The 26,584-nt window shown below is 46.6% G+C and overlaps 1 protein-coding gene across 4 annotated transcripts in view; it reads left to right on the top strand.

Annotated features, from left to right (window-relative positions):
- The window catches only part of DOP1B (DOP1 leucine zipper like protein B), a 135,346-nt gene that overhangs the window by 59,364 nt on the left and 49,398 nt on the right, over positions 1-26,584 (top strand). For all 4 annotated transcript variants that reach the window (XR_008657863.2, XM_055279637.2, XM_055279638.2 and 1 more), the window contains exons 10-18: positions 2,858-2,978; positions 6,738-6,857; positions 9,077-9,179; positions 11,172-11,363; positions 13,590-14,274; positions 15,918-16,189; positions 20,463-20,615; positions 22,129-22,229; positions 23,292-23,482. Coding sequence is in view for 3 of the 4 variants with exons in the window: in XM_055279637.2 (XP_055135612.2) it covers positions 2,858-2,978; positions 6,738-6,857; positions 9,077-9,179; positions 11,172-11,363; positions 13,590-14,274; positions 15,918-16,189; positions 20,463-20,615; positions 22,129-22,229; positions 23,292-23,482 (1,938 nt within the window). In the remaining variant the exon portion in view is untranslated. The remainder of the gene's footprint in view (positions 1-2,857; positions 2,979-6,737; positions 6,858-9,076; positions 9,180-11,171; positions 11,364-13,589; positions 14,275-15,917; positions 16,190-20,462; positions 20,616-22,128; positions 22,230-23,291; positions 23,483-26,584) is intronic.

Here is a 26,584-nt window from a genome sequence, read left to right as displayed (position 1 = left end):
TCCCAGCGCTTTGGAAGGCTGAGATGGGCCTCACTTGAGGTGAGGAGTTTGAGACCAGCCTAGCCAATATGGTGAAACCCATCTCTACTAAAAATACAAAAATTATCCAGGCATGGTGGTGCACACTTGTAATCCCAGCTACTCAGGAGGCTGAGGCACGAGAATCGCTTGAATCTGGGAGGCAGAGGTTGCAGTGAGCAGAGTTCACACCACTACACTCCAGCCTGAGTGGCAGAGCAAGACTCCATCTCAAAAAAAAAAAAAAAAAAAAAGAGAGCTGAGGGCATTAGTGAAGTGGCCTCTCTCTGGCCTTGGGATGGAGGCCCTTCACTTATCCATTCAAAAGCACAGAGCATCTGCCGTGTGGCCGAAACGGTACCAGCTCTAGGGGGACAAAAGGGGAACAGCTTCTCGTGAAGTTAGAGGGAAGGGGAGACTCCATGTTCCTGGAGTGTTTTCACTGTTCATTAATAATAACCATGGCTGACATTTTTTGAGCAATTATTTTGTGCCAAGTGATTTGCATACATCCTTTTATATCTGTCTGCACTCACACCTCCGTCCCTCCAACAACCCCAAGGTAGGTGCTCCCACTATGCCCATTTTACAGATGGAAAGACTAAGGTTGAGTGGGAGTAGGTCATTTGCCCAGGGCCAGTCAGGAGCCTAAGCTCGGTTTGTCAGCACCCCCTGATGCTTACTTGATTGCACTCAGAGAAGCCCTACCCGAGATGTTTGCTTCTGTCACCAGGTGAACTTTATTCCAAGAGTTGTGCAGCTCTCGTCGTTCTTAACCAAAGTCCAAGTATGAAGTGTTTGTTCTTCCAGGCTCTGCCCCTGATGTGCTGCTTCAAGGTGTCTGCACTTGTTCAGATTCCTCTTCCCATCTCCAAGCTCCCACCTCAAACCAAATAGATTTTCCTGCTAGTGTAAAGTAACTGCAGTTCTGAAAAATCATGATTTAGTCCAAAAAGTGGAACAGTTATATAAATGTATTGGGAGCTTGCTGTGTAACTTCAGGAAAGTATTAAAAGAAGAAAATATAACTTAGCATTCTGGAGATGTGTGTTTTATGTCAAAGCCACGCACCTTGGTGAGCCAAGTAAATGTTGCTGCTAACTTGGGCTCCAGGTCATATTTTCTGGAAGCAAATGAATATCACGCTCCTGCCCAATCATAACAGTCACTTAATTTACTCTTTCTAATTTTTTAGCTGTCTGCAAGAAATCACACTCAGGAGGCAAAGGAGGTGATTATACAGAACTAGAAGGCACAGGACGGCCATTCAGTCCTGTCCATACTTTTTGTGTCTGGGCTTTAGCCATACCTCATTTCCTCCCCCATCAATCAAGGCAAGAAAATTGCCTTCATTTTTGTAACAAGCATTTAGCTTTCTTATGCTGTAGATAAAATACACAGGAAGCCAAGGCCAGGTGCAGTGGCTCACACCTGTAATCCCAGCACTTTGGGAGGCGGAGGCAGGCAGATCACCTGAGGTCAGGAGTTCGAGACCAACATGGCAAAACCCCACCTCTACTAAAAATATAAAAATTAGCTAGGCGTGGTGGCACACACCTCTAATCCCAGCTACTTGGGTGGCTAAGGCGGGAGAATTGCTTGAACCCGGGAGGCGGAGGTTGCAGTGAGCTGAAATCACGCCACTGCACTCCAGCCTGGGCAACAGAGCAAGACTCTGTCTCCAAAAAAATAATAAATTCTATCTTAAAAAAAAATAAACAGGAAACTTAGCATGAAAATAGTTCTCTCAGAGGCACATCTTTTGGTTTTGTGAAAAGAAAGTGTACAAAGATTGGATTAATCTGCTTTTTTTTTTTTTTGAGACGGAGTCTCGCTCTGTCGCCCAGGCTGGAGTGCAGTGGCGCAATCTCGGCTCACTGCAAGCTCCGCCTCCTGGGTTCACGCCATTCTCCTGCCTCAGCCTCTCCGAGTAGCTGGGACTACAGGCACCCGCCACCACGCCCGGCTAATTTTTTTTGTATTTTTAGTAGAGACGGGGTTTCACTGTGGTCTCGATCTCCTGACCTCATGATCCACCCACCTCGGCCTCCCAAAGTGCTGGGATTACAAGCGTGAGCCACCGTGCCTGGCCTAATCTGCTTTTTTGCCAGTGTTGACAGAGCTTTCATTTTCTCTGAATTGATTGTGTGTTTCTCCCTCTGTATACATGGGTAAGAAGTCAGGCCCTCAGCTGCCTGAGGGTTGCGTTTTGCAGAGCAGAAATGCCCTGCCCATCCCCTGCCTGGTTGCAGTGAAGCTTCTCTAACGTGCAGCTGGTCCAGTTCTTTTGTGCCATCTTTCTCAGCATTTCAGGATGGCCATCATTTCTTTTGTTTTGCTCCAGCTCATGACTAAAGGAATTGAAGAAGTTGCCCTGCTCTCTGGATATTTCTGTTGAGTAATGTCCCTGGCCAGCAGTTTATGCACACTTAACACACGTAGTCTGCGCTCTGCCTCCACGTAGCAGAATCTGCCTTGGGCAAGTTACTTAAGCTCTCTGTGCTTCCGTCTCCTTATGTGTAATCAGCAGTACAGGATCTGTCCGCATGGGTGTTAACGAGGGTTTAATACGTTAATAGATGTAAAATGCTTAGAAGGGTGTCTGGCACACAGGAAGTTCTACAAAAATGTTGGCTATATTCATGAATGTTGTTTCCCCAGCTAAAGTTGTCACCACTGAAGTTAAGTTTCTATATATTTTAGACTATATAAAATGTCTGTATGCACAGGTTTACTGTATATATGTCTTATGTGTGTGTATATATATATATATATATGTCACTTACTGATTTAAGGGGGATTGTTAATCTGTCTCTGACCATCTTCCTTCTAATTGCAGGGCCTCAAGTGGTTGGGAATTTGTTTCTCGAAGTCATCAGGGCCTTTTATTCTTACTGCAGAGATGCCCTTGGCTCTGATCTTAAACTTAGCTACACCCAGAGTGGAAATTCGCTGATAAGGTATGGGTTTGGCCTCGAACGTCACGCATCTCTCTCCCTCCCCGGTACTATAATTTTTTTTTTTTCCTCTCTTGCTTACTATAAATTGTGAAGTGGTAGAGAAAGTGGAGATGCAGCAGGTGAGACCACTGGGTTAAAATAATCAATGCGTTGAAGTCAGTCCATGGGAATTGACTGTTCCCTAATGAGTACTGTGAAGAGTTTAAAGGGAGTTTGATGTAGTTTCCCCAGCCTGGGATGGACAGGTATTTATTGATTTTTTGATCAAGTATGAAGTGTATTTTTGATCAAGTATGAAACAATGAAATGTATGTATTGATCAAGTATGAAACTTGTTTAACAAAAGCAGCTTGATCTAGTATACCCAAGTGGTGAGTTATAGGGCGGAGAGAACAGGGAAAATGGAGGGGAGGGCACCTGGCAAGTGGAAAGGGGATGTGAGTCTTCAGGACAGGAGTCCAGGGGGTGTTGGGGGAGACTGGGGGAGACCCAGGCAGGGCACTGGAGAGCACAGGCTCCATTGCCCCAGAGGCAGAGTGAGTGGTGTTTGGAAGACAGCAGGCACATCGGCCTCACGTGCGCAGTTACACACAAACCCTGTTTTGTTTGTTTAGTTTTTTCCTTTTAAGGGGATACAACCTTTTCCTTTTTGCTTTACTCTTAATGTAATTTCCTTCTGCCTGAACTAGCATTGGGTACATTGAAAATTTAAATCAATTTTAATATTTTTCTGGTTTGTTAGTTGTAAGCGTACCAGGAGTTCTTAGTGTTTGCTTTTTTCTCCCAGAATGAAAGCGGTTTATTGTTTTTCTGTGTATGGAAGTAATACATGCTCATTGTCGAATTTACTGATATTTGAAAGATCAAGAAAAAAGGTGTCACCCGTAATCCTAGCACTCTTCAGAGAAAACCATAAAACATTTTTACTTCTTTCTAGATTTCTATTATGTACATAAATACATAGATGCCTGTCTTTTATTTTAAAGGTAGAATTACACCAGTTATGTAGTTGCTTGGGGTTTTCTTTTTGTTTTCTTGTTGTTGGTTTGTTTGGTTGGTTTTGAGACAGGGTTGCCCAGGCTGGAGTGCAGTGGCTCACTGCAGCCTCAGTCTCCTGGGCTCAAGTGATCCTCACGCCTCAGCCCCTTAAGTAGCTGTGACTACAGACATGCACCACCATGCCCAGCTAATTTTTGTTTTTTTGTTTTTTGTTTTTTTGTAGAGATGGAGTTTCACCATGTTGCCCAGGCTGGTCTCAAACTCCTGAGCTCAAGCAATCCACCCACCTCAGCTTTTCAAAGTGCTAGGATTATAGGTGTGAGCTGCCATGCCTGGCACTCTCTGGAGTGTCACTCTCTAGCATGACAAGGCTAGAGCACAGTGGCACCATCAAAGGTCACCACAGCCTTGAACTCCTGGGATCAAGTGATCCTCACACCTCAGCTTCCCAAGTAGCTAAAACTATAGGCACACACAACCACACCTGACTAATTTTTAGTTTTTCTGTAGAGACAAGGTCTTGCTGTGTTGCACAGGCTGGTCTTGAATTCCTGGCCTCAAGCAGTCCTCCTGCCTCAGCCTCCCAAACTGCTGGGATTACAGGTGTGAGCCACTGTGCCCGGCCACTGCTTTTTTTTTTAAATGCAAGTTGTGAGTAGCTCTACACTGTTCTCCTATGGGATTAATTGCCTTAGATTTTTTGTTAAGGATTTATCATTTATTTAAGGCCAAGTGCAGTGGCTCTCGCCTGTAATTTCAGCACTTGGGGAGGCCAAGGGAGGCTGAGGCAGGCAGATCTCTTGAGGTCAGGAGTTCAAGACCAGTCTGGGCAACATGACAAAACCTGGTCTCTACAGAAAAATACAAAGATTAGCTGGGCGTGGTGGCCCATGCCTGTAGTCCCAGCTACTTGGGAGGCTGAGGCACGAGAATTGCTTGAACTCAGGAGGTGGAGGCTGCAGTGAGCCGAGATCACACCACTGCACTCCAGCCTGGGTGACAGAGCGACACTTCATCTCAAAAAATAAAATAATAAATCCTGACTGATTGACCAATTTCATATTGATTGACTTTTAGAGTTTCTGCTTTTTCAGTTTTGTTTGTTTGTTTGTTTGTTTGTTTGCTTTTGAGACGGAGTCTTGCTCTGTTGCCCAGACTGGAGTGCAGTGATGCAGTCTCGGCTCACTGCAACCTCCACCTCCCAGGTTCAAGTGATTCTCCTGCCTCAGCCTCCTGAGTAGCTGGGATTACAGGCACCTGCCACCACGCCCGGCTAATTTTTTGTATTTTTAGTAGAGATGGGGTTTCACCATGTTGGCCAGGCTGATCGCGAACTCCTGACCTCGTGATCCGCCTGCCTCAGCCTCCCAAAGCACTGGGATTACAGGCGTCAGCCACCATGCATGGCCTGTTTGTTTGTTTTTGAGACAGAGTCTCGCTCTATCACCCAGGCTGGAGTGCAGTGGCGCCATCTTGGCTCACTGCAACCACCACCTCCTGGGCTCAAGCAATTCTCCTGCCTCAGCCTCCCGAGTAGCTGGGATTACAGATGCCCACTACTATATCTGGCTAATTTTTGTGTTTTTAGTAGAGAGAGTTTTGCCATGTTTGCCAGGCTGGTCTCAAACTCCTGACCTCAAGTGATCTACCTGCCTTGGCCTCCCAAAGTGCTGGGGTTACAGGTGTGAACTAACGCACCTGGCCTTTTTCAGTGTTTGTTAATGGCCTTTTAGTGGTACGCTTCTGCACACATCTATGTACCTGTGCAAGGATTTCGGTAGGATAAATTTCTTGAATAAATTTCCTGAGCCATAGAAGATAAACATTTAAGGCTGGGCACTGTGGCTCATGCCTGTAATTCCAGCACTTTGGAAGGCTGAGGCAGGTAGATCACTTGAGGTCAGGAGTTCGAGACCAGCCTGCCCAACATGGTGAAACCCCATCTCTACTAAAAATACAAAACTTAGCTGGACGTGGTGGTGCACATCTGTAATCCATCCCAGCTACTCGGGAGGCTGAGGCAGGAGAATCGCTTGAACCTGGGAGGCAGAGATTGCAGTGAGCCGAGATCGTGCCACTGCACTCCAGCCTAGGAAACAGTGAGACTCTGTCTCAAAAAAAAAAAAAAAAAAAGAAAGATAAACATTTAAAATCTTGACTAAATTTCCATGCTGAATATCCATGTACCATGTTATTCCACCAATAGAGTTTGGACTAAAACTGATTTTCTGTACAAATTCTTTTTACAGTAGCTCTGAAATTATTATCTTTTTATTTTTTATTTTTTTTTGAGACAGAGTCTCACTCTGTCACCCAGGCTGGAGTGCAGTGGCGCAATCTCAGCTCACTGCAACCTCTGCCTCCCAGGTTCAAGCGATTCTCCCACCTCAGCCTCCTGAGTACCTGGGATTGCAGGTATCCACCATCATGCCCTGCTAATTTTTGTATTTTTGTAGAGACAGGGTTTCACCATGTTGGCCAAGCTGGTCCACCCACCTTAGCCTCCCAAAGTGCTGTGATTACAGGCGTGAGCCACCGCACCCAGCTCTGAAATTTATTTTTAAGAGACTGTATCAATATAAATATTGTTTACGATGGCATTATGCAAACACATAAGAACAGTAATATTTTCATTTTTATCAGGGTGTGTCAGCTTCTCTAGAAATAAGTTGCAGATGGTGAAATTACAGTTTTTTGGACACTTTTTGTAATTCAGGATTTTTTTATAGACATATTTATTCATGTCCTCCCCTTTTACAGTGCAATCAAAGAAAACAGAAATGCCTCTGAGATTGTCAAAACAGTAAATTTGCTGATCACTTCTCTAAGCACAGACTTTCTCTGGGATTATATGACGAGGTGTTTTGAGGAATGCTTTAGGTAAGTATGCAGTTCAAGAATGCAGAATATTTAGGAAGCATGAGAGGGTTTAATGATTTTGTAGCTGCTTAGAATATCAGATTATGTATAAGTAGCTGAAGCTGAGTAGTCTTTTCTGAGTTTTAAAATTCAACTAAAACAAGATTGGAAAGAATTCACTTAAGATTCTAGCAGAATAAAAACATCTCCAATAAGAAGGTTCACATAATCTTTGCCATGTAATTCTGAAGCTGCTTTAAAAGTCTAACTTTAGAAAATCCTCAGTGCATTTTCTGGTTACATTCATCAAACCAGCTTTCCTCTCCTGGCTGCCTGATCTATTGAAAGCAGCTTAGTTTTGTGGCTTTGTGACTGGATAGAGTGTTTTTGAAATTCTTACTGAAATGAATGTATAACTGGTCAGATAAAAGCATTAATTTTTAAGCTACTATAATCAGCTTTACCATCTCTTTTAACCGGGTGAATTGCACCATCTCTAAATTGTTTGCAGTGGCATACCCCGGGAATACCGAACTTTCCTGGAGAGCCCTTTCCCATGCCATTTTCTTTACGGGAGGAATAAGGTCATGTCTCAAACCCTGTTTTGTCCTATGAGGCATGCTGTAAAACTTATTTCTTGTTCATCTCCACTGTAATGCTCTTGGCTGTCTCAGTCTTACTTCTCAGCTGCTACCACTACACTTTTATGCCCAAATAAGCTCACAACCCTGGGAAAAATAAGTTAATTGCAATTGGATCCACAGGCAACAGCAAGGCCATATTATATTGAGGTTAGAGTATGCTTTTGTCAGCCTGGTTGTTATGTTATTTTTTATTTTATGACGGAGTCGCTCTCTATCACCCAGACTGGAGTTCACTGGCACGATCCCAGCTCACTGCAACCTCTGCCTCCCAGGTTCAAGCGATCCTCCCATCCCAGCCTCCCAAATAGCTGGGGCTACAGGCTCAGCCTCCCAAGTAGCTGCAACTACAGGTGCACGCCACCACACCCAGCTAATTTTTGTATTTTTAGTACAGACAGGGTTTCACCATGTTGGCCAGGCTGGTCCCAAACTCCTGACCCCAAGTGATCCACCCGCCTTGGCCTCCCAAAGTGCTGGGATTACAGGCATGAGCCACCACATCCGGCCATCCTGGTTATTTAAAAAAATAAAATAAAATGTTTCTACCCAGATAGAGCTGACTCTCCACCTTCGCAACATTTTGTCCTCTTTTCGTCCCAGAGTTAATCACTGTCTTGAGATTAATGTCTGTCTTCAGTAGAATGTGGCTTTGCTGTTGCCTGTGGATCCTATTACAGTTAATTTATTCATCCCAGGGTTATGAGATGAAAAGCAATAGATACTTTTTAACTTAGCCATTTATCTAGTAGCCTGTTTATTTTAAAAGAAGTCTTGAATTTCAGTATAAGATAAGCAACTAATAATAGTTGATTGGTGGGGTTACGCTTCTCTACAGAAGCTGAAATGTTCTAAGCAACTCAGGTGCTGATAAACTCCTGGTATTACTTGGAGAGGAGTAGTCCCAGGCCACTCCTACAGCAGGGTGAACAGCCATGTAGACTGATGTTCTCCAGCCCAGCCTCGTTCCTTTGGATCGTGCCTTTGGGCTTGGACTGGGGACCTGGGATTACATCTGTCAATGGTACTCCGGGTCTCCTGGGAGACACCTGAATTGGTAGAGTTCAAGTCAGAGGGAACCTGTTTGGACACCAACAGATTCAAGACACTTATTGACACTTCTACATGTTAGATACTTTTAGTCACCAAAATTTAGTTATGAGAACTACAAAAGCTGTCTTCCATTATGTTTGAAGTAGAATAACATTACTGGAAATTGTAAGAAATGCTTGGACTTAACTGCAGGAAGAAGAATTGTTTTTTTTGTTTGTTTGTTTGTTTTTGAGACTGAGTCTTGCTCTGTCACCCAGGCTGGAGTGCAGTGGTGCGATCTTGGCTCACTGCAACCTCTGCCTCCCGGGTTCAAGCAATTCTCGTGCCTCAGCCTCCCAAATAGCTAGGACTACAGGCGTGGGCCACCACACCTGGCTAATTTTTTTGTACTTTAGTAGAGATGGGGTTTCACCATGTTGCCCAGGCTGGTCTCAGACTCCTGAGCTCAGACAATCCACCCATCTTGGCCTCCCAAAGTGCTAAGATTACAGGCGTAAGCCTCCATGCCTAGCCGAAGAATGGATTTTTCTTTGCTGTGATTTATAGACCAGTGAAGCAGCGTTACAGCGTGAGGAACAGTGTCAGCCCTCCCCCCACGGTCTCGGAGCTCTGCACCCTCCTGGTCTTCCTGCTGGATGTCATTCCCTTGGTGAGTGCTGGGGAAGAGACAGCTCAATGTCTGCTATTATTTACATTCTTACTGGTGGTGATGGCCTGCTTTATCAACCTCACATTACTGAAAATGTTTTACATAAATATGCAACACTGTTTTGATGTTTGTTTTGGCATAACAGATATAGCTGGTTGTAATCTCTTGTATTTTTAATGTCTTATTTAAAAGGGGCTATAACTTTTGGGTCAGTTGTAAGTGGGCAAAGCTGAAGTTAGGTCAACCAGCTGATGAACTGGGTATCATTCCCGTACTACAGTTACTTTAGGGAAAGAGTCAATACATTTCCTAGTTAAAATTGTGCACTGGCTAATTTTCTCAAAGGAAACTAATTTCCTTAATATAGAAACATGTGCCAATTTTATTTTCTATTAGAAAGCGTAAAGCCACTTGTGAGGAGAGGAATAACATCCTTGATTTGTCTAGATCAGATTGAAATAGTAGCCTAGCTCTGTGGTATGCGCTCGTTATTCCCTGCTACTCAGGAGGCTGAGATTGGAGGATTGCTTGAGCCCAGGAACTTGAGACCAGCCTGGACAGCATAGCATGATCCAGTCTCAAACAAAAACAATAGAAATGTTCTTTTCTTTTCTCTCTCTCTCTTTTTTTTTTTTTTTTCTGTGACAGAGTTTTGCTCTTATTGTCCAGGCTGGAGTACAATGGCGTGATCTCGGCTCACTGCAGCTTCCGCCTCTGGGGTTCAAGTGATTCTCCTGCCTCGGCCTCCCAGGTAGCTGGGATTATAGGCACCCGCCACTGCGCCCAGCTAATTTTTTGTATTTTTAGTAGAGACAGGGTTTCACCATATTGGCCAAGCTGGTCTCGAACTCTTGACCTCAGGTGATCCACCAGCCTCAGCCTCCCAAAGTGCCGGGATTACAGATGTGAGCCACCATGCCCATCCTCTTTTCTCTTTTTTGAGATAGAGCCTCACTGTCACCCAGGCTGGAGTGCAGTGGCATGATCTCAGCTCACTGTAGCCTCATCCTCCCAGGCTCAAGCAGTCCTCCCACCTCAGCCTCCCAAGTGTCTGAGACCACAGGCATGTGCCACCACATCTGGATAATTTTAGTATTTTTTGTAGAGATGGGGTCTTACTGTGTTGCCCAGGCTGGTCTCGAACTCCTTGAGCTCAAGCAATCTCCCCGCGTCAGCCTCCCAAGGTGCTGGCTGGGATTATAGGCATGAGCCACTGCGCCTAGTCTTCTTTTGTTTTCTGATTTGAAAATTAATGTGGTACGGTGGCTCACGCCTGTAATCCCAGCACTTTGGGAGGCCAAGGCAGGCAGATCACGAGGTCAGGAGATCGAGACCACCCTGGCTAACACGGTGAAACCCCGTCTCTACTAAAAAAAAATACAAAAAGTTAGCCGGGCATGGTGGCAGGCGCCTGTAGTCCCAGCTACTCAGGAGGCTGAGGCGGGCGAGTGGTATGAACCCAGAAGGCAGACCTTGCAGTGAGCCGAGATCGCGCCACTGCACTCCAGCCTGGGCGACAGAGCGAGACTCCATCTCAAATAAATAAATAAATAAATAAAATAAAAAAGAAAATTAATGTGGGCCAGGCACGGTGGCTCACGCCTGTAATCCCAGCACTTTGGGAGTCCGAGGTGGGCGGATCACAAAGTCAGGAGATCGAGACCATCTTGGCTAACGTGGTGAAACCCCGTCTCTACTAAACATACAAAAAATTAGCCAGGCGTGGTGACGGGCACCTGTAGTCCAAGCTACTTGGGAGGCTGAGGCAGGAGAATGGCATGAACCCGGGAGGTGGAGTTTGCAGTGAGCCGAGATCGTGCCACTGCACTCCAGCCTGGGCTAGAGAGCAAGACTCTGTCTCAAAAAAAAAAAGAAATAAAATTAGTGTGAAATTTATGCCCTAAAAAATTGAATTAGATGCCATTTTGAGATGCATTGTTTTTCTGATTGTGAACCAACAATGTGGGGTTAACCTATGTGTTTATTTCACAGGAACTTTACTCTGAGGTGCAAACCCAGTATCTCCCTCAGGTGCTTGGCTGCCTGGTGCAGCCTCTTGCTGAGGACATGGAGGCCTTAAGTTTACCTGAACTCACGCATGCCTTGAAGACGTGTTTCAAGGTGCTCAGCAAAGTCCAGATGCCGCCTTCCTACCTCGACACGGAGTCCACCAGCGGAACCTCGGTGTGTACCCTGAGGGGCAGAAATGGTCCTGGGGGCTAAAAGCAGCTTATGCCTTCCTGGGAGTAGAAAATCTTTAGGGTTGGTTAGGATAGGAATAAAGACGAGAAGATACCCAGGTGATATGTCAAATATGCTTGTAAAACCCTCACTTTAAAAGGTTTTAGCACCTAGCATGGTGCAATGGCTCACACCTGTAATACCAACACTTTCGGAGGCTGGGGCAGGAGGATTGCTTGAGCCCAGGAGTTTGAGACCAGCCTGGGCAACATAGCAAGACCTCATCTCTCTATAAAATAAAAATTAGGCCAGGTGCAGTGGCCCACACCTGTAATCCCAGCACTTTGGCAAGTCGAGGCAGGTGGATCTCCTGAAGACAGGAATTCAAGACCAGCCTGACCAACATGGCAAAACCCCATCTGTATTAAAAATACAAAAATTAGCCAGGCATGGTGGCGCATGCCTGTAGTCCCAGTTACTTGGGAGGCTGAGGCTGGAGAATCTCTTGAACCTGGGAGGCGGAGGTTGCAGTGAGCCATCACACCACTGTACTTCAGTCTGGGCGACAGAGCGAGACTCCGTTTCAAAAAAAATTAAATTAAATTAAAATTAGGCATGGTGGTGTTCACCTGTAGTTCCATCTACTCAGGAGGTTGAGGTGGGAGGATCACTTGAGCCCAAGAAGTTGAGGCTGCAGTGAGCCATGATTGCATGGCTGCACTCCAGCCTGAGTGAGAGCAAGACCCTGTCTCTACAAAAAAAATTTTTTAAGTTTTAGCACCCTTTGTTTCACCCACTCTCATGATACTTGCCTGCTCTGTAACTGCAGTTAATGGTTAGATATAGTTAAGAACTATGTAACTACAGTTAATGGGCTAGTTATAACTAGCCTTGCAGACTGTTTTATGTGTGTGTTTGTAGCATGTGATTTTGGTTATTTTGAATATAAGCGAGATGAGGTACTGGATTAGTTTACTGGGGCTGCCATAATAAAATACCACAGACTGGGTGGCTTCAACAACAGACATTTGTTTTCTCATGGTTCTGAAGGCCAGGGCCTGACAGGAAGGTGTCAGCAAGGTTGGCACCCCCTGAGTGCACTGGGGAAAAAGAGTCTGTCTCATGCCTCCCCCGAGCTTCTGGTGGTTTGCTGGCAATATTCAGCATTCCTCGGCTTGTCGAAGCATCAGCCCAGTCTCAGCCTTTATGTTCACTTGGCTGTCAACCTGTGGGCATGTCTGTCTCTGTGTCCAGATCTCCCCTATTTATAAGGACACCAGTCCTACTGGATTTGGGCCCACCCTAATGATCTCATCTTAATTGGATCATCTGCAAAGACTCTATTTTCAAATTAAGGTCACATTCACGGGTACTGGGAGTTAGGACATCAACATATATTTGGGGACACAGTTCAACCCATAACATACCCTATTCTCTGACTTGCTTTACCTTTTTTTTTGAGACAGAGTCTCTCTCTGTCACCCAGACTGGAGTGCAATAGCGTGATTTTGGCTCACTGCAACCTCCACCTCATGGGTTCAAGCAATTCTCCTGCCTCAGCCTCCCAAGTAGCTGAGATTACAGGCACCCACCACCAGGCCTGGCTAATTTTTTGTATTTTTAATAGAGACGGGGTTTCACCATGTTGGCCATGCTGGTCTCGAACTCCTGACCTCAGGTGATCCACCCACCTCAGCCTCCCAAAGTGCTGGGATTACAGGCAGGAGCCACCATACTTGGCCTTATTTTATTTCTTCATACCTTTATTTTACCCTCAGCTCAGTTTCCTCATTCATATTTGTTAATTTGTCAGAAACAGTTCTCGCTCAGTTGTCCAGAGAAGTGTGGCTGGTGATCCGCCCACCTTGGCCTCCCTAAGTCCTGGGATTACAGGCTTGAGCCGCTGCACCCAGCAGAAACAATTTTTAAACAACTTTTTTGAATTCTAAAGGGGTTATATATTTAGACAAAAACACAAGAGAAATAGGCCCAAAAGTCAGCTTCCCCAGAGAGCATGTGGGTGCACCAGCCTCCTCTTTGCCACCCACCCCTCTCCTTCCCCTGCTTTGGGTGCCTCCTAAATTTCATTATACACTTAACACAGGGATTCTGTAATCTAGAGAGTGATTATTTTGAAAAACAGAATTGAAATACATTCATGATTTCAACTGATACTTGAATAGCTTGGTGTTAAGAGATGCACAATTCACATCTTTTTATTTTTTACAGAGTCCAGTAAAAGGTGAAAACAGCAAAATAATTTTGGAAACAAAGGCAGTGATTCCCGGTGATGAAGATGCTTCGTTTCCCCCTCTGAAGTCTGAGGACAGTGGGATCGGGCTCAGTGCCTCGTCACCGGAGCTCTCTGAGCACTTGAGGGTTCCTCGAGTTTCCCTGGAAAGGGACGACATTTGGAAGAAGGGCGGGAGCATGCAGAGGACGTTTCTTTGCATCCAAGAGCTAATCGCCAACTTTGCCAGCAAGAACATTTTTGGAGTACAGCTGACAGCGTCAGGAGAAGAAAGCAAGTCCGAGGAGCCTGCAGGGAAGAGGGACAGGGATGGGACGCAGAGCCTGGCGGCCAGTGATTCCAGCAGGAAGAACTCTTGGGAGCCCAAGCCCATCACCGTACCTCAGTTCAAGCAAATGCTTTCAGACTTGTTCATGGCAAGAGGGTCTCCATTCAAGATGAAAAGTTCGGAGTCACCGTCGTCTTCGCCCAGCAGCCCTGCCAGGAAAAACGGGGGAGAATGGGATGTTGAGCAGGTGGTCATTGAGCTGGGGGGTTCCAGGGAGGAATGCAGGGAGGCCTTTGCCGCCGCCTGCCACCTGCTGCTGGACTGTGCCACCTTCCCTGTCTACCTGTCCGAGGAAGAGACCGAGCAGCTCTGTGCAACGCTCTTCCAGCTGCCAGGTGAGAGGCAGCCCTGCCGAAGTCCCTCTTCGGGAATCACACGATGAGGCGATTGATGCGGGTGGTATATCCCCTATCCACAAAGCTAGGGACCAAAAGTATTTTGGATTTCAGACTTTTTTCAGATTTTTTGAATATTTGCCTTACACTTACTGGTTCAGCATTCCTAATCCAGAAATCCAAAATCCAAGATGCTCCAGTGAGTATTTCCTTTGAGCATCATGTCAGTGCTAATAAGGTTTCAGATTTTGGATTTGAGATTTTCAGATTAGAGATTCTCAACCTGTATTTAAAGACTAGCTCACATTGTGTCAGCCAAGAAGGCGCTATTGGCCTCATTTGTTCCCTTATTTGTAATTAGTACATTTTTGACTTGTATCTCACAACATGGCAAAGTGGTAAGGGTGGGGTCTATGTTTTTAAGCCTTGGGTGTCCAGCACAGCCCATCAGAAGACCTAGAACATGAGTGGCGTTCAGGGATAATAAACAGACTATTTCATGATACCTGTTGATAAAGTTTTTTTTTTTTTTTTTTTTTTGAGACAGGGTCTGGCTTTGTTGCCCAGGCTGGAGTATGTTGGCACCAACTCAGCTCACTGCAACCTCTGCCTCCTGGGTTCAAGTGATTCTCCTGCCTCAGCTTCCCCAGTAGCTGGGACTACAGGCACGTGCCACTATGCCCAACTAATTTTTTTTTTTTTTTTGAGACAGCATCTTGCTCTGTCACCAGGCTGGAGTGCAGTGGTGCAATCTTGGCTCACTACAGCCTCCTCCTCCTGGGTTCAAGTGATTCTCCTACCTCAGCCTCCGAAGCATCTAGGATTACAGGCACATGTTACCACGCCCAGCTAATTTTTGTATTTTTAGTAGAGAGAGGGTTTCACCATGTTGGCCTGGATGGTCTCGATCTCTTGACCTCGTGATCCACCTGCCTAGGCCTTCCAAAGTGTTGGGATTACAGGCGTGAGCCACCGCACCTGGCTCCCTAATTTTCATATTTTTAGTAGAGATGAGGTTTCACCATGTTGGCCAGGCTGGTCTCAAACTTCTGGCCTCATATTATCTGCCCGCCTCGGCCTCCCAAAGTGCGGGGATTACAGGCATGAGCCACCGTGCCTGGCCGATATTTATATATTGGTTTGCTAGGGCTCCTCTAACAAAGTACCATAAACTGAGAAATTTGTCTCATAGTTCTGGAAGCCAGAAGTCCAAGATCAAGGTGTCAGCCGAGCCATGCTCCTCTTCTGAGACCTCAGATGAAATACTTTCTGGCCTCTTCAGCTCCTGGTGCTGGCCGGCAACCCTTGGAGGGCTCCTCAGCTTGCAGCTGCATCAGTCCTGTCTCTGCCTTTGTCTTCGCAGGGTGTCCTCTGTATGTCGTGTCTTCCCTTGACATGTCCCTCTTATAAGGACACCAGTCATATTGGATCAGGGCCCACCCTAACGACCTCATCTTAATTTGATTACCTCTGTAAAGACCTTATTTCCAAATAAGTCTCACCAGCAGGAGGTTAGCGCACTGCTGTGCAGGTGCATTTCTCAGGTAACTTCCCAGATCTAGGGTGCTGTAGAATCTGCAGACTGGGGACCCATTCTCACGTGGTTCTGCTTGTTTCTGCCTCTCCGGCTGGCTTCCTTTCAGGAGCCGGTGATTCCAGTTTTCCGTCTTGGCTGAAGTCCCTCATGACCATTTGCTGCTGTGTGACTGACTGCTACCTCCAGGACGTGGCCATTTCCACTCTGCTGGAAGTGATAAACCATTCCCAGTCCCTGGCACTTGTCATTGAAGACAAGATGAAACGCTATAAGAGCTCTGGACACAACCCTTTTTTTGGCAAGCTGCAGATGGTGACGGTTCCTCCCATTGCTCCCGGGATATTGAAAGTCATTGCAGAGAAAACAGATTTCTATCAGGTATTTCCCACTGGGAACACTCTTCTTAGGGCCTCCTTCTCCCCCCAAGCAGAACTCAGAACCGTATTGCTGGGGATGGGGGCAGTGGCCCACTTCTCTGAGAGTGATATTCTGTAGGGCACTGGGCAGAGGCAATAGCCTTTGTTCTTCCTCTCCCAGCATGTAACTTTCACCCTCCAGGAAAGCTACAGTGAGAACAACTGGGGCCCCAGTATTCTGGGCCTGCCGTGACTGAGTGGAACCCCTGCCTGGGAGTGGGGTCTGGGTGGAGGCAGGGAGCCCATGACTCCTCCACTGCACTCACCTGGATTTAGCCTCTGCCACATCCAGCAGAGGGGTGGGAAGGTGACGTGCTGGTGGCCTGCCCCTCCCAGGAGGTGCAAAAGCCCTTGACTGGGAGCTGGGGAAAGACAGCACCCTTTTTCTTGGCCACACGCACCGAGTGGATAGTGACATTTCCATGGAGCTGAGCTGGGGAAGGAAGGAGATAATGAGCAGGTCATGGCTCAAGTGCCGTGACTCTTGCCGCTTTGACCAAAATGTCGTAGATTTTCCGGAATAAATGTTTCTTTATTTCCTGAATGTCCTTTGGATAATTTCCAGACTCTAAATGGTTGGTTGGTGTTGGTTTTAAAATAATTTTCACCAGTTATGGTTGCGTTGCTGGGGAGAGGGTCCGTCTGTGGAACTCCTCACACCTCTCAGCTTTGGTTCCATGTGGGACACCATCTACGGTGTCAGGTCCTGGGGGAGCTTTTACTTAATTGCTCATTGACTTTTTTTTTCTTTTTTTTTTTTTTTTTTTGAGACAGAGTCCCGCTCTGTCGCCCAGGCTGGACTGCAGTGGCGCGATCTCAGCTGACTGCAACCTCTGCCTCCCGTGTTCAAGCAATTCTCCTGCCTCAGCCTCCCGAGTAGCTGGGACTATAGGCACCTGCCACCACACCTGGCTAATTTTTGTATTTTTAGTAGAGATGGGGTTTCACCACATTGGCCAGGCTGGTCTCAAACTCCTGACCTCAGGAGTTTGGGAGGCCCGCCCCAGCCTCCCAAAGTGGCGAGATTATAGGCATGAGCCACTGTGCCCAGCTGCTCATTGACTTTTGTACCACATTTCTTCTTCCTGCTAGAGTTGAGTCACATTAGATCTTGAATAGATAGAACTTGAAACCAGGACTGCAACCGCTATAAGCAGCAGTGATTAAGCAAGTGTCATCTTGGCCCTACATAGATCAGAGATCAGAAAATTTGGCATATTTACACTATATATAGACACATGGAAGAAAAAAGAAGAAAAAATTGAGACCATGAAGCTTTGGAAAGATACTCATAGAATAAAAGTGACAGCATTAAATACATTCCTTTTATTTTGGGGCAGTGAGGGAAGCTTTTCCAAGTTCTTACTGAAGTCTTGATTTTTACTTTCATTTTCAGGTAGTATATATTCAGGTACTTACCACTTGCCTGGCACTAGAGCATACTTTTCTTTTTTTTTTTTCTTGAGACAGAGTCTTGCTCTGTTGCCCAGGCTGGAGTGCAATGGCATCATCTTGGCTCACTGCACCCTCTGCCTCCTGAATTCAAGCGATTCTCCTGCCTCAGCTTCCCTAGTAGCTGGGACTACAGATGCACCCCCTCATGCCTGGCTAATTTTTGTATTTTTAGTAGAGACAGGGTTTCACCATATTGGCCAGGCTGGTCTCAAACTCCTGACTTCAAGTGATCCTCCCACCTCGGCCTCCCAAAGTGCCTTACAGGTGTGAGCCACCGCACCCGGCCAAGGGCATACTTTTTTTATTGACTTGTAATAATTGTATATATTTATGGATACGATTTGATATTCTGACATATTTATACATTGTGTGATGATCAAATCATGGTAATTAGCATACCCATCACCTTAAGCATTTATCATTTCTTTGTTGTGAAAACATTCAGAACCCTCTCTTCTAGCAATTTGAAATACACAATGCATTATTGTTAGCAGTAGTCACCCAATCGCTTCTCGGCCTTTTGGCTAAAATCAAGTGTAGCAGTAGTCACCCTACTGTGCAATAGAGTACCAGGATTTATTCCTTGGAGCATACTTTTATGTACTATACAGTTCTTGAGAGTTGGGGACAGCAGCAGCTAGTGCCTGTCCCTGTTGCAGATGCTGGAACTAGAGACACAGCAATCTTACCCATAGCCAGGATGTGCCCCCAATTCTCAGACTCCAGACAGGGCTGTTGTCTGATCTGTCAGCCTTTTTTTAATCCTGAGGAACAGCTCACATACCAGAGTTCCTGCTTCCCACAGTGCAAACAAGAAAAGGTCAGATAGCCCAAGGGTGCCCTGACCTTTCTTATCAGGTAGTGTTGGCAGATTTCAGATAACTAAGACAACACCCAGAACAGAGGAGGAGAGTAAGGTTTAAACATGTGAAGGAAGGCCCGGCGCGGTGGCTCATGCCTGTAATCCCAGCACCCAGCACTTTAGGAGACTGAGGGCTGCTTGCTTGAGCTCAGGAGTTCGAGCCCAGTCTGGCCAACATGGCAAAATCCCATGTCTACAAAAAAAAAATACAAAAATTAACCTGGCATGTTGGCACACACCTGTAGTCCCAGCTACTTGGGAGGCTGAGATGGGAGGATCACTTGAGCCAAGGAGGCAGAGGTTGCAGTGAGTTGACATTGTGCCACTGCACTCCAGCCTGGGGCACATAGTGAGACCCTGTCTCAAAAGAATATATATGAGGGAGTAGGTATGGTTTTGTGATCAGCATCAACTCTCAAAAACCTTGCAAAAAATTTTTTTAAACCTTCCAGAAGGGAGTCTCTTGCATATATATTTGCCATAGTGACAGCAAGGAAGTGGGGGGGGGGGGGTCTACTTAGTCAAAAAGTTTTATATCAGAATTCAATTGTAATGTGATTGTTGGAAATCACTTTCCCTTAGAGAAAAAGTAACAAAATAATAGTTAGGAGTTTGAGCCAGTCAGTGGTTAACTTGATCTGTGCAGAGAAAGACGGTTTTGTTGAGTAGAAATAAATGGGCCAAAAAAGTTATTTGATGTAAGTTATGCCTAAAATACTCCAGTCTATGAGATATAAACTTCATATAGTCTATGAAGTATACGAATGTCTTTAGAAATTTAGAAATTTCCCTCCCGGAAGTGGGGACCAGCCCTCCTTCTGGGTCTCACCCTTGTTGGGGCAGGCACACTGGCTCCTGCTCCCTGCCACTTGGCAAGGGGCTGTGGCCCTTTGCAGACCATGTATGTTTAATGAGCTCAGTTCAGGGCTGGGAAGATGGAGGACGCGATTTGGGGGTATAATATTGTTTTGAAAGTGAGGCAGGCACCTGTCACAGCGTTGTGCACGGAAAAGGGAAGAGTCAAGTTAGTGGAATTAAAGCTGGCAGGCGTGGCTCTTTATCCATGCTGCGTGGTAACCAATTTGAGCAAACCCCAGAGGTGACCAAGTGCTATGGAGCTGAACCCCAGAATGAGTGATCTTGACAACCACTGTAAATTCACCGAACTCCCCAGAGGGCTCATCTGTGCATTCCCCAGCGCCTGCATAGAATGAGGCTCGGTACCTGCCTGTTGAAAGAATGCTTCAACCCCTCTGGTCCAGTTTCCAGTTAATTCCCTTTCTGAAAGTAATGTTGAGGTTGAGGCAAGAGCTGCAGTGTTCTTAGCCAGAAACCTCCAGGTTTGACCTCCTATAACATTTCCTGCTGCCCGGATGACTTTGGTGGGTTTTTCTTTTTTTTCTTTTTTTTTCTTTCTTTTTTTTTCTTTTTTTTTTTTTTTTTTTTGAGACAGTGTCTCACTCTGTTGCCCAGGCTGGAGTGCAGTTGCATGATCTCAGGATCTCAGCTCACTGCAACCTCCGCCTCCTGGATTCAAGCGATTCTCCTGCCTCACCCTCCCAAGTAGCTGGGATTACAGGTGCCCACTGCCACACCTGGCTAATTTTTGTATTTTTAGTAGAGTTGGGGTTTTGCCGTGTTGACCAGGCTGGTCTTGAGCTCCCGACCTCAGGTGATCTGCCCCACCTCGACTTCCCAAAGTGCGGGGATTACAGGCATGAGCCACCGCTCCCAGCCTTTGGTAGGTTTCTTGCTTTGATTTATTTGTTGGTGATTTGTCTCTGGGCATAGAGGATCCTCACATGGTAAATATAGGTGAGAGCCAGTATGTCGGGGCTGGGACTGACTGAGTGAGGATGTGAGTGGATGTTGCCTGTGTTGACATGGTCCCCCACCGCCTGCCTTTTCCTTGTCCCAGAGGGTGGCTCGTGTGCTTTGGAATCAGCTGAACAAAGAGACCCGGGAGCATCACGTCACCTGCGTAGAATTGTTCTACCGGCTGCACTGCCTGGCCCCGACGGCCAACATCTGCGAGGACATCATCTGCCATGCCCTCCTGGACCCTGACAAGGTGAGCCTTTCTGGTCACCACCTCCATCCTGCAGCGCCCCGGCCCCTGCTGTACTTGCCCTTGGCCAACTGACATCCATTCGGTCGAAGTCTTTCTAGGGCTGAGTGGACATCGTGATTAACAAAATAAGCAGAGGTGTTCTAGGATTTCAGTACTGGAAGGCCACTAGAAGCATGAGCCATTCTTTTTTTTTTTTTTTTTTTTTTTTTTGAGACGGAGTCTCGCTCTGTTGCCCAGGCTGGAGTGCAGTGGCGCAATCTCGGCTCACTGCAAGCTCCGCCTCCCGGGTTCACGCCATTCTCCTACCTCAGCCTCTCCGAGTAGCTGGGACTACAGGCGCCTGCCACCACGCCCGGCTAATTTTTTTGTATTTTTAGTAGAGACGGGGTTTCACCGTGGTCTCGATCTCCTGACCTTGTGGTCCGCCCGCCTCGGCCTCCCAAAGTGCTGGGATTACAAGTGTGAGCCACCGCGCCCGGCCTGAGCCATTCTTTTTACAGCCCTGGAAATGTGGTTTGTGACCATATTGAGGCTCACCAGGGAAACCTGCCCAAACTTGCTGGGAAACCTGCCCAAACTTGCTAGAAGGACTTGCAGGGCTTCTGCAGGTGTTGGCAAAATAGGCAGTTGTAGGGAATTTATTGTCCCTTTAAGAACTTATTGAAGCAGGGCATGGTGGCTCACACCCGTAATCCCAGCATTTTGGGAGGCTGAGGTGGGAGGAATTGAGGCCAGGAGTTCAAGACCTGCCTGGGCAACATAGTGAGATCCATCTCTACCAGAAATAAATAAATAAATAAGGCCGGGTGCAGTGACTCACGCCTGTAATTCCAGCACTTTGGGAGGCCAAAGCAGGCGGATCACCTCAGGTCAGGAGTTTGAGACCAACCTGGGCAACATGGTGAAACGCTGTCTGTACTAAAAATACAATATTAGCTGGGCGTGGTGGCACATGCCTGTAATCCCAGCTACTCGGGAGGCTGAGGCAGGAGAATCACTTGAATCTGGGAGGCGGAGGTTGCGGTGAGCCGAGATCGTGCCACTGCACTCTGGTTTGGGTGACAGAGCGAGACTCCATCTCAAAAAATAAAAATAAAAAGAATAATTAACCAATTTTTTTAAAAATGTGTATTTTGTTGAGAATTTATTGTCCTGGGTCTCCTTTGCAGTCTGTTGTGTGTCCTCGTTCTTTAAGACACTTGGGCCTGACGCTTGCAAGGAAGCCATTCTCCTTTGTGTTTTCCTTTGGCTGCAGACCACAGGGGTGACCCTGGACTCTAATACTGAGTTCCGAATGTGCCGCTGTGTTAAAGTGAACAATCAGAGAGAGAGGATGCAGGTTCTCCTTTTCCTTCTGGCCGAATCAGTCAAAGGAGAATGCAGCATCTTTGCTGTGGTTGCTGTCAGTTCTGCTGAAGTCTTTGATCTATTGTTTAAATGGGGTTTATGGTGACTGAAGACAGTGGTCAGTTACAAAACCAAGTTCCTCACTCCCATGTATTTCCTCATCAAGGGAACAAGGCTGGAAGCTCTGTTTAGATTTTCCGTGATCTGGCACCTGACAAGAGAGATCCAAGGCAGTCGAGTAACATCTCACAATCGCTCCTTTGATAGGTGAGGCGGCCTTCGTTATGATCTACCGTTAACTCACGAGGAAACTCCACAGAGGTTCCTGCCCAGCGTGTGGGGCTGGGGAGGGAGAGGAGCGTGCAGTTGAAAACATGACCCCATGTGACCAGGTGTGGTGGCTCACACCTGTAATCCCAGCACTTTGGGAAGCCGAGGCGGGCAGATCACTTGAGGCCTGGGAGTTAGAGACCAGCCTGGCCAACATGGTGAAACCCCATCTCTACTAAAAATACAAAAATTAGCTGGGCGTGGTGGTGGGCACCTGTAATCCCAGCTACTTGGGAGGGTGAGGCAGGAGAATCACTTGAACCCGGGAGGCAGAGGTTGCTGTGAGCCGAGACTGTGCCACTCCACTCCAGCCTGGGTGACAAGAGCGAAACTCCATCCCAAAAAAAGAAAAGCTGACCCGTGCACATGACCCATCCGAGCACAGCCAGTGGTTCCCATAAACCCCTAAGTGAATTTAGGCCAGACACATGTGAACACGTTAGGAATTTTCTTAATTTGGTTGGGATGTGAGGAATCCTGGCATGCCCCGGAATCACCTGTGCAACTTTTACAGCGTGCCTCTACGAGGGGACTTTGCAGGGAGGTCAGATGGCCTAGACCTCCCCTGGAGCAGTGACCACACTTGGTGTGTGTGCTTGTCCCATCACTGACTCATGCTTAAGAGGTGAACTTGATTGCAGCCCATTTTACTCCACCTTTTTTTTCCCGAGTGCCTCCGAAACTCTAGGTGTGAGGCCAGGCACCCGGCCTTAGAGACGCCAGCTGATTCTGATGCCTGAGGCCCAGGCCCAGACTCAGATATGTAACCCATTTGGGGTGAGGCCTGAGCATTGGGATTTTAAATGCTCCCACTGGTGATTCCAGTGTGAAACCAAAGTTGAGTCCCCCTTGTCCTCATCCACTTGGGTCTGGAAGTCCAGCTTGGGTGGAGCTCCTGGGGTACCTGTGTTGGGTGGCGCCCTCTGCCCAGTGTCTGCCATGGTGCCGGGCACACAGGGGTGGCTGCGAGTGAACTCACTGGTGTGTTTCCTACTGCAGGTCCCTGTTTGTTGTGCTGGACAGCCTGGCCTGCACGGATGGCGCCATCGGCGCAGCAGCCCAGGGCTGGCTGGTGCGTGCGCTCTCCCTCGGGGACGTGGCTCGCATCCTTGAACCCTTGCTCCTGCTCCTGCTGCAGCCAAAAACCCAGAGAACCTCCATCCACTGCCTCAAGCAGGAGAACTCGGCCGGTGAGCAGCCTGCACAGGACCCGAGCGTGAGGGAGGAACGGGTGGGGGGACTGGACCTCAGCAGTGATAGTTGGGGCACTGGACCTCAGCAGTGATAGTTGAGGGACTGAGGCCCACTAGGTGATTTTGTTAGATGCAAATGGTACTTTGTAAATTGTGAGGACTTCGACAATTTAAGGACCCAGTGATCTAGCATTTAGAACTATTACAGAGTGGGTTTGCTGTTTTCACTGAAAAACCAGATTATTTTGCTATTAATAAAGGAAAATTGGCCAGGCATGGTGGCTCACAACTGAAATCCTAGCATTTTGGGAGGCTGAGGCAGGTGGATCACCTGAGGTCAGGAGTTCAAGACCAGCCTGGCCAACATGGTGAAACCGTGTCTCTACTAAAAATACAAAAATTAGCCGGGTGTGGTGGTACATGCCTGTAATCCCAGCTACTCGGGAGGCTGAGGCAGGAGAATCTCTTGAACCCGGGAGGTAGAGATTGCAGTGAGCTGAGATGGTGCCACTGTACTCCAGCCTGGGTGACAGAGAGAGACTCTTTCATTCATAAATACATAAATAAAATAACTTTTATTTGTGAACCTTCAACTACAAGGTAAGTGGTTTATTTTCTGTCTGTGCTCTAAGATTCTTTTAGACTATAAAATCTTGTTAATCAAATTATCAGAAATGAAGAAGAAATAAACCTTTCAGTTCAGAGAACTTCCAGAGGCATCTTTAACACAAACGTAAAAGAATATAGGTAGAAATTAGGAAAGGAAAGAAAAACTAAATAAGCCTGATGAGTCAATTAAACTTCAATGATTAATATCTAATGCATTTTATGAACTAACATTATTTCCTACAATAGCTGTATTTAATGACTTCACAATTTTCTAAGGGATGGTTTGCAAACTTTGAGTGAGTTTGTTTAGCTTGAGGCAGAAATTTAAAAATAATAATAAGTACTGCATTCATTCACTCCAAGAAAAGTAACAGATAAGGCTGTAAAAAGGTTGTAGTGACCTAGTCTAAGAAGTAAAAACCAAGGCCCAGAATGTGGCAAGACAAGGGTTAAAAAGTAAAGAAGGGCTGGACGGTAGCTCAACCCTGTAATCCAGCACTTCGGGAGGCCGAGGCGGGTGGATCGGGAGGCCGAGGCGGGCGGATCGCGAGGTCAAGAGATCGAGACCATCCTGGCTAACACGGTGAAACCCCATCTCTACTAAAAATACAAAAAATAAGCCGGGCGTGGTGGCGGGCACCTGTAGTCCCAGCTACTCGGGAGGCTGAGGCAGGAGAATGGCATGAACCCAGGAGGCAGAGGTTGCAGTGAGCCAAGATCGCGCCACTGCACTCCAGCCTGGGCAACAGAGTGAGACTCCATCTCAAAAAAAAAAGAAGGAAAAGAAGAACAAGTTTTCTTCTGCCTAGCAAGCTCACTTCAAGGACAGTTATAAGCTAACGCTGTTTGAGAAGTTGAAACCAAAGGAATAAGCTCCAGACACCCCCCTATCCGGGGCAAAGGTGAAGGAAAAAAAGGACAAATGTCTGTATTTAGCCAGTTAGCCAGTTCTTGTTTTTTCTTATCCTGTATTTATCTTAATCTTTTTTTTTTTTTTTTTTTTTTGGAGACAGAGTCTCGCTCTGTCACCCAAGCTGTAGTGCGGTGGGCAATCTCGGCTCACTGCAACCTCCACCTCCCGGGTTCAAGTGATTCTCCTGCCTCAGCCTCCTCAGTAGCTGGGATTACGGGCATGCACCACCATGCCCCGCTAATTTTTTTTTTGTTTTTTTTTTGTATATTTAGTAGAGACAGGGTTTCACCATGTTGGTCAGGCTGGTCTCGAACTCCTGACCCCAAATGATCCTCCCGCCTCAGCCTCCTAAATTGCTGGGATTACAGGCATGAGCCACCACTGCCCGGCTATCTCAATCTTACAGAGAAAAGCAGCCCATTAGCTAAGTAAGCAGAGGTGTGTGAAATGGTTTCCTGTCTTTATAAGGCTCCTGGCCTAAACCTCTAACCTCCGGTTTTCCTTTAGGGGAAAAGCTGGCTGCCCTATCAAATAGGAAACATTTTATTGTTCCACATTGTAAGAAAGTAAAACTGAAAGAAGTATAAACAAAGAACCTTCTTAAAAGTTTGGCTACTATTCATGGCAGCTACATTTTTTAGTATTTCTTTTTCTTTCTGTTTTAAGAGGAAAGCTCTATCTCCACAGTTCCTTGGGCATTATTATTATTATTATTATTATTATTATTATTATTATTATTATTATTGAAGAAGAGTCTCACTCTGTTGTCCAGGCGGGAGTGCAGTGGCATGATCCCAAGTCACTGCAATCTCTGCCTCCCAGGTTCAAGCGATTCTTCTGCCTCAGCCTCCTGAGTAGCTGGGATTACAGGTGCTGGCCACCACAGCCAGCTAATTTTTTGTATTTTTAGTGGAGACGGGGTTTCACCATGTTAGCCAGGTTGGGTCTCAAACTCCTGACCTCAGGTGATCCATCTGCCTCTACCTCCCAAAGCGCTGGGATTACAGGCGTGAGCCACCACTCCCAGCCTTAGTTTTTGTATTTTTATAGAGATGGGTGTTTCACCGTGTTGGCTAGGCTGGTCTTGAACTCCTGAGCATCAAGTGTTCCGCCCACCTCGGCCTCCCGAAGTGCTGGGATTACAGGCGTGAGCCACTGTGCCTGGCCTTCCTTGAGCTTTAAAAGTCCCCCAGCACTACCTTGCTGCTTCCTCGAATTTGTGTTTCCTGCTGACCACAGAAATGGTCTGCCACCTCTGAGTAGGAGAGAACATCTTTGCTCTGCCATTTTCTTTTTCTGAAAAAAATGATAAGTGTCCTGCTTACCCCACCCTATTTCTGTAATCCTGTAGAAATCTATTTTTAAAATACTGCTATGCACTTCAAGCAGCTCATCAATTTCTGATGTCTCATTCTTCTTCATTTCTTGATCTTGCTTAATGTACATGGCATAGATTTTTTTTTTTTTTTGAGACGGAGTCTCGCTCTGTGGCCCAGGCTGGAGTGCAGTGGCACAATCTTGGTTCATTGCAACCTCTGCCTCCTGGGTTCAAACCATTCGCCTGCCTCAGCATCCTG

This window comes from Symphalangus syndactylus, chromosome 5, assembly GCF_028878055.3.
Source record: "Symphalangus syndactylus isolate Jambi chromosome 5, NHGRI_mSymSyn1-v2.1_pri, whole genome shotgun sequence".
Lineage (NCBI taxonomy): Eukaryota > Metazoa > Chordata > Mammalia > Primates > Hylobatidae > Symphalangus > Symphalangus syndactylus.
Note: the sequence above shows the minus strand (reverse complement) of the source record. Positions and strands in the feature narration are given on the sequence as shown.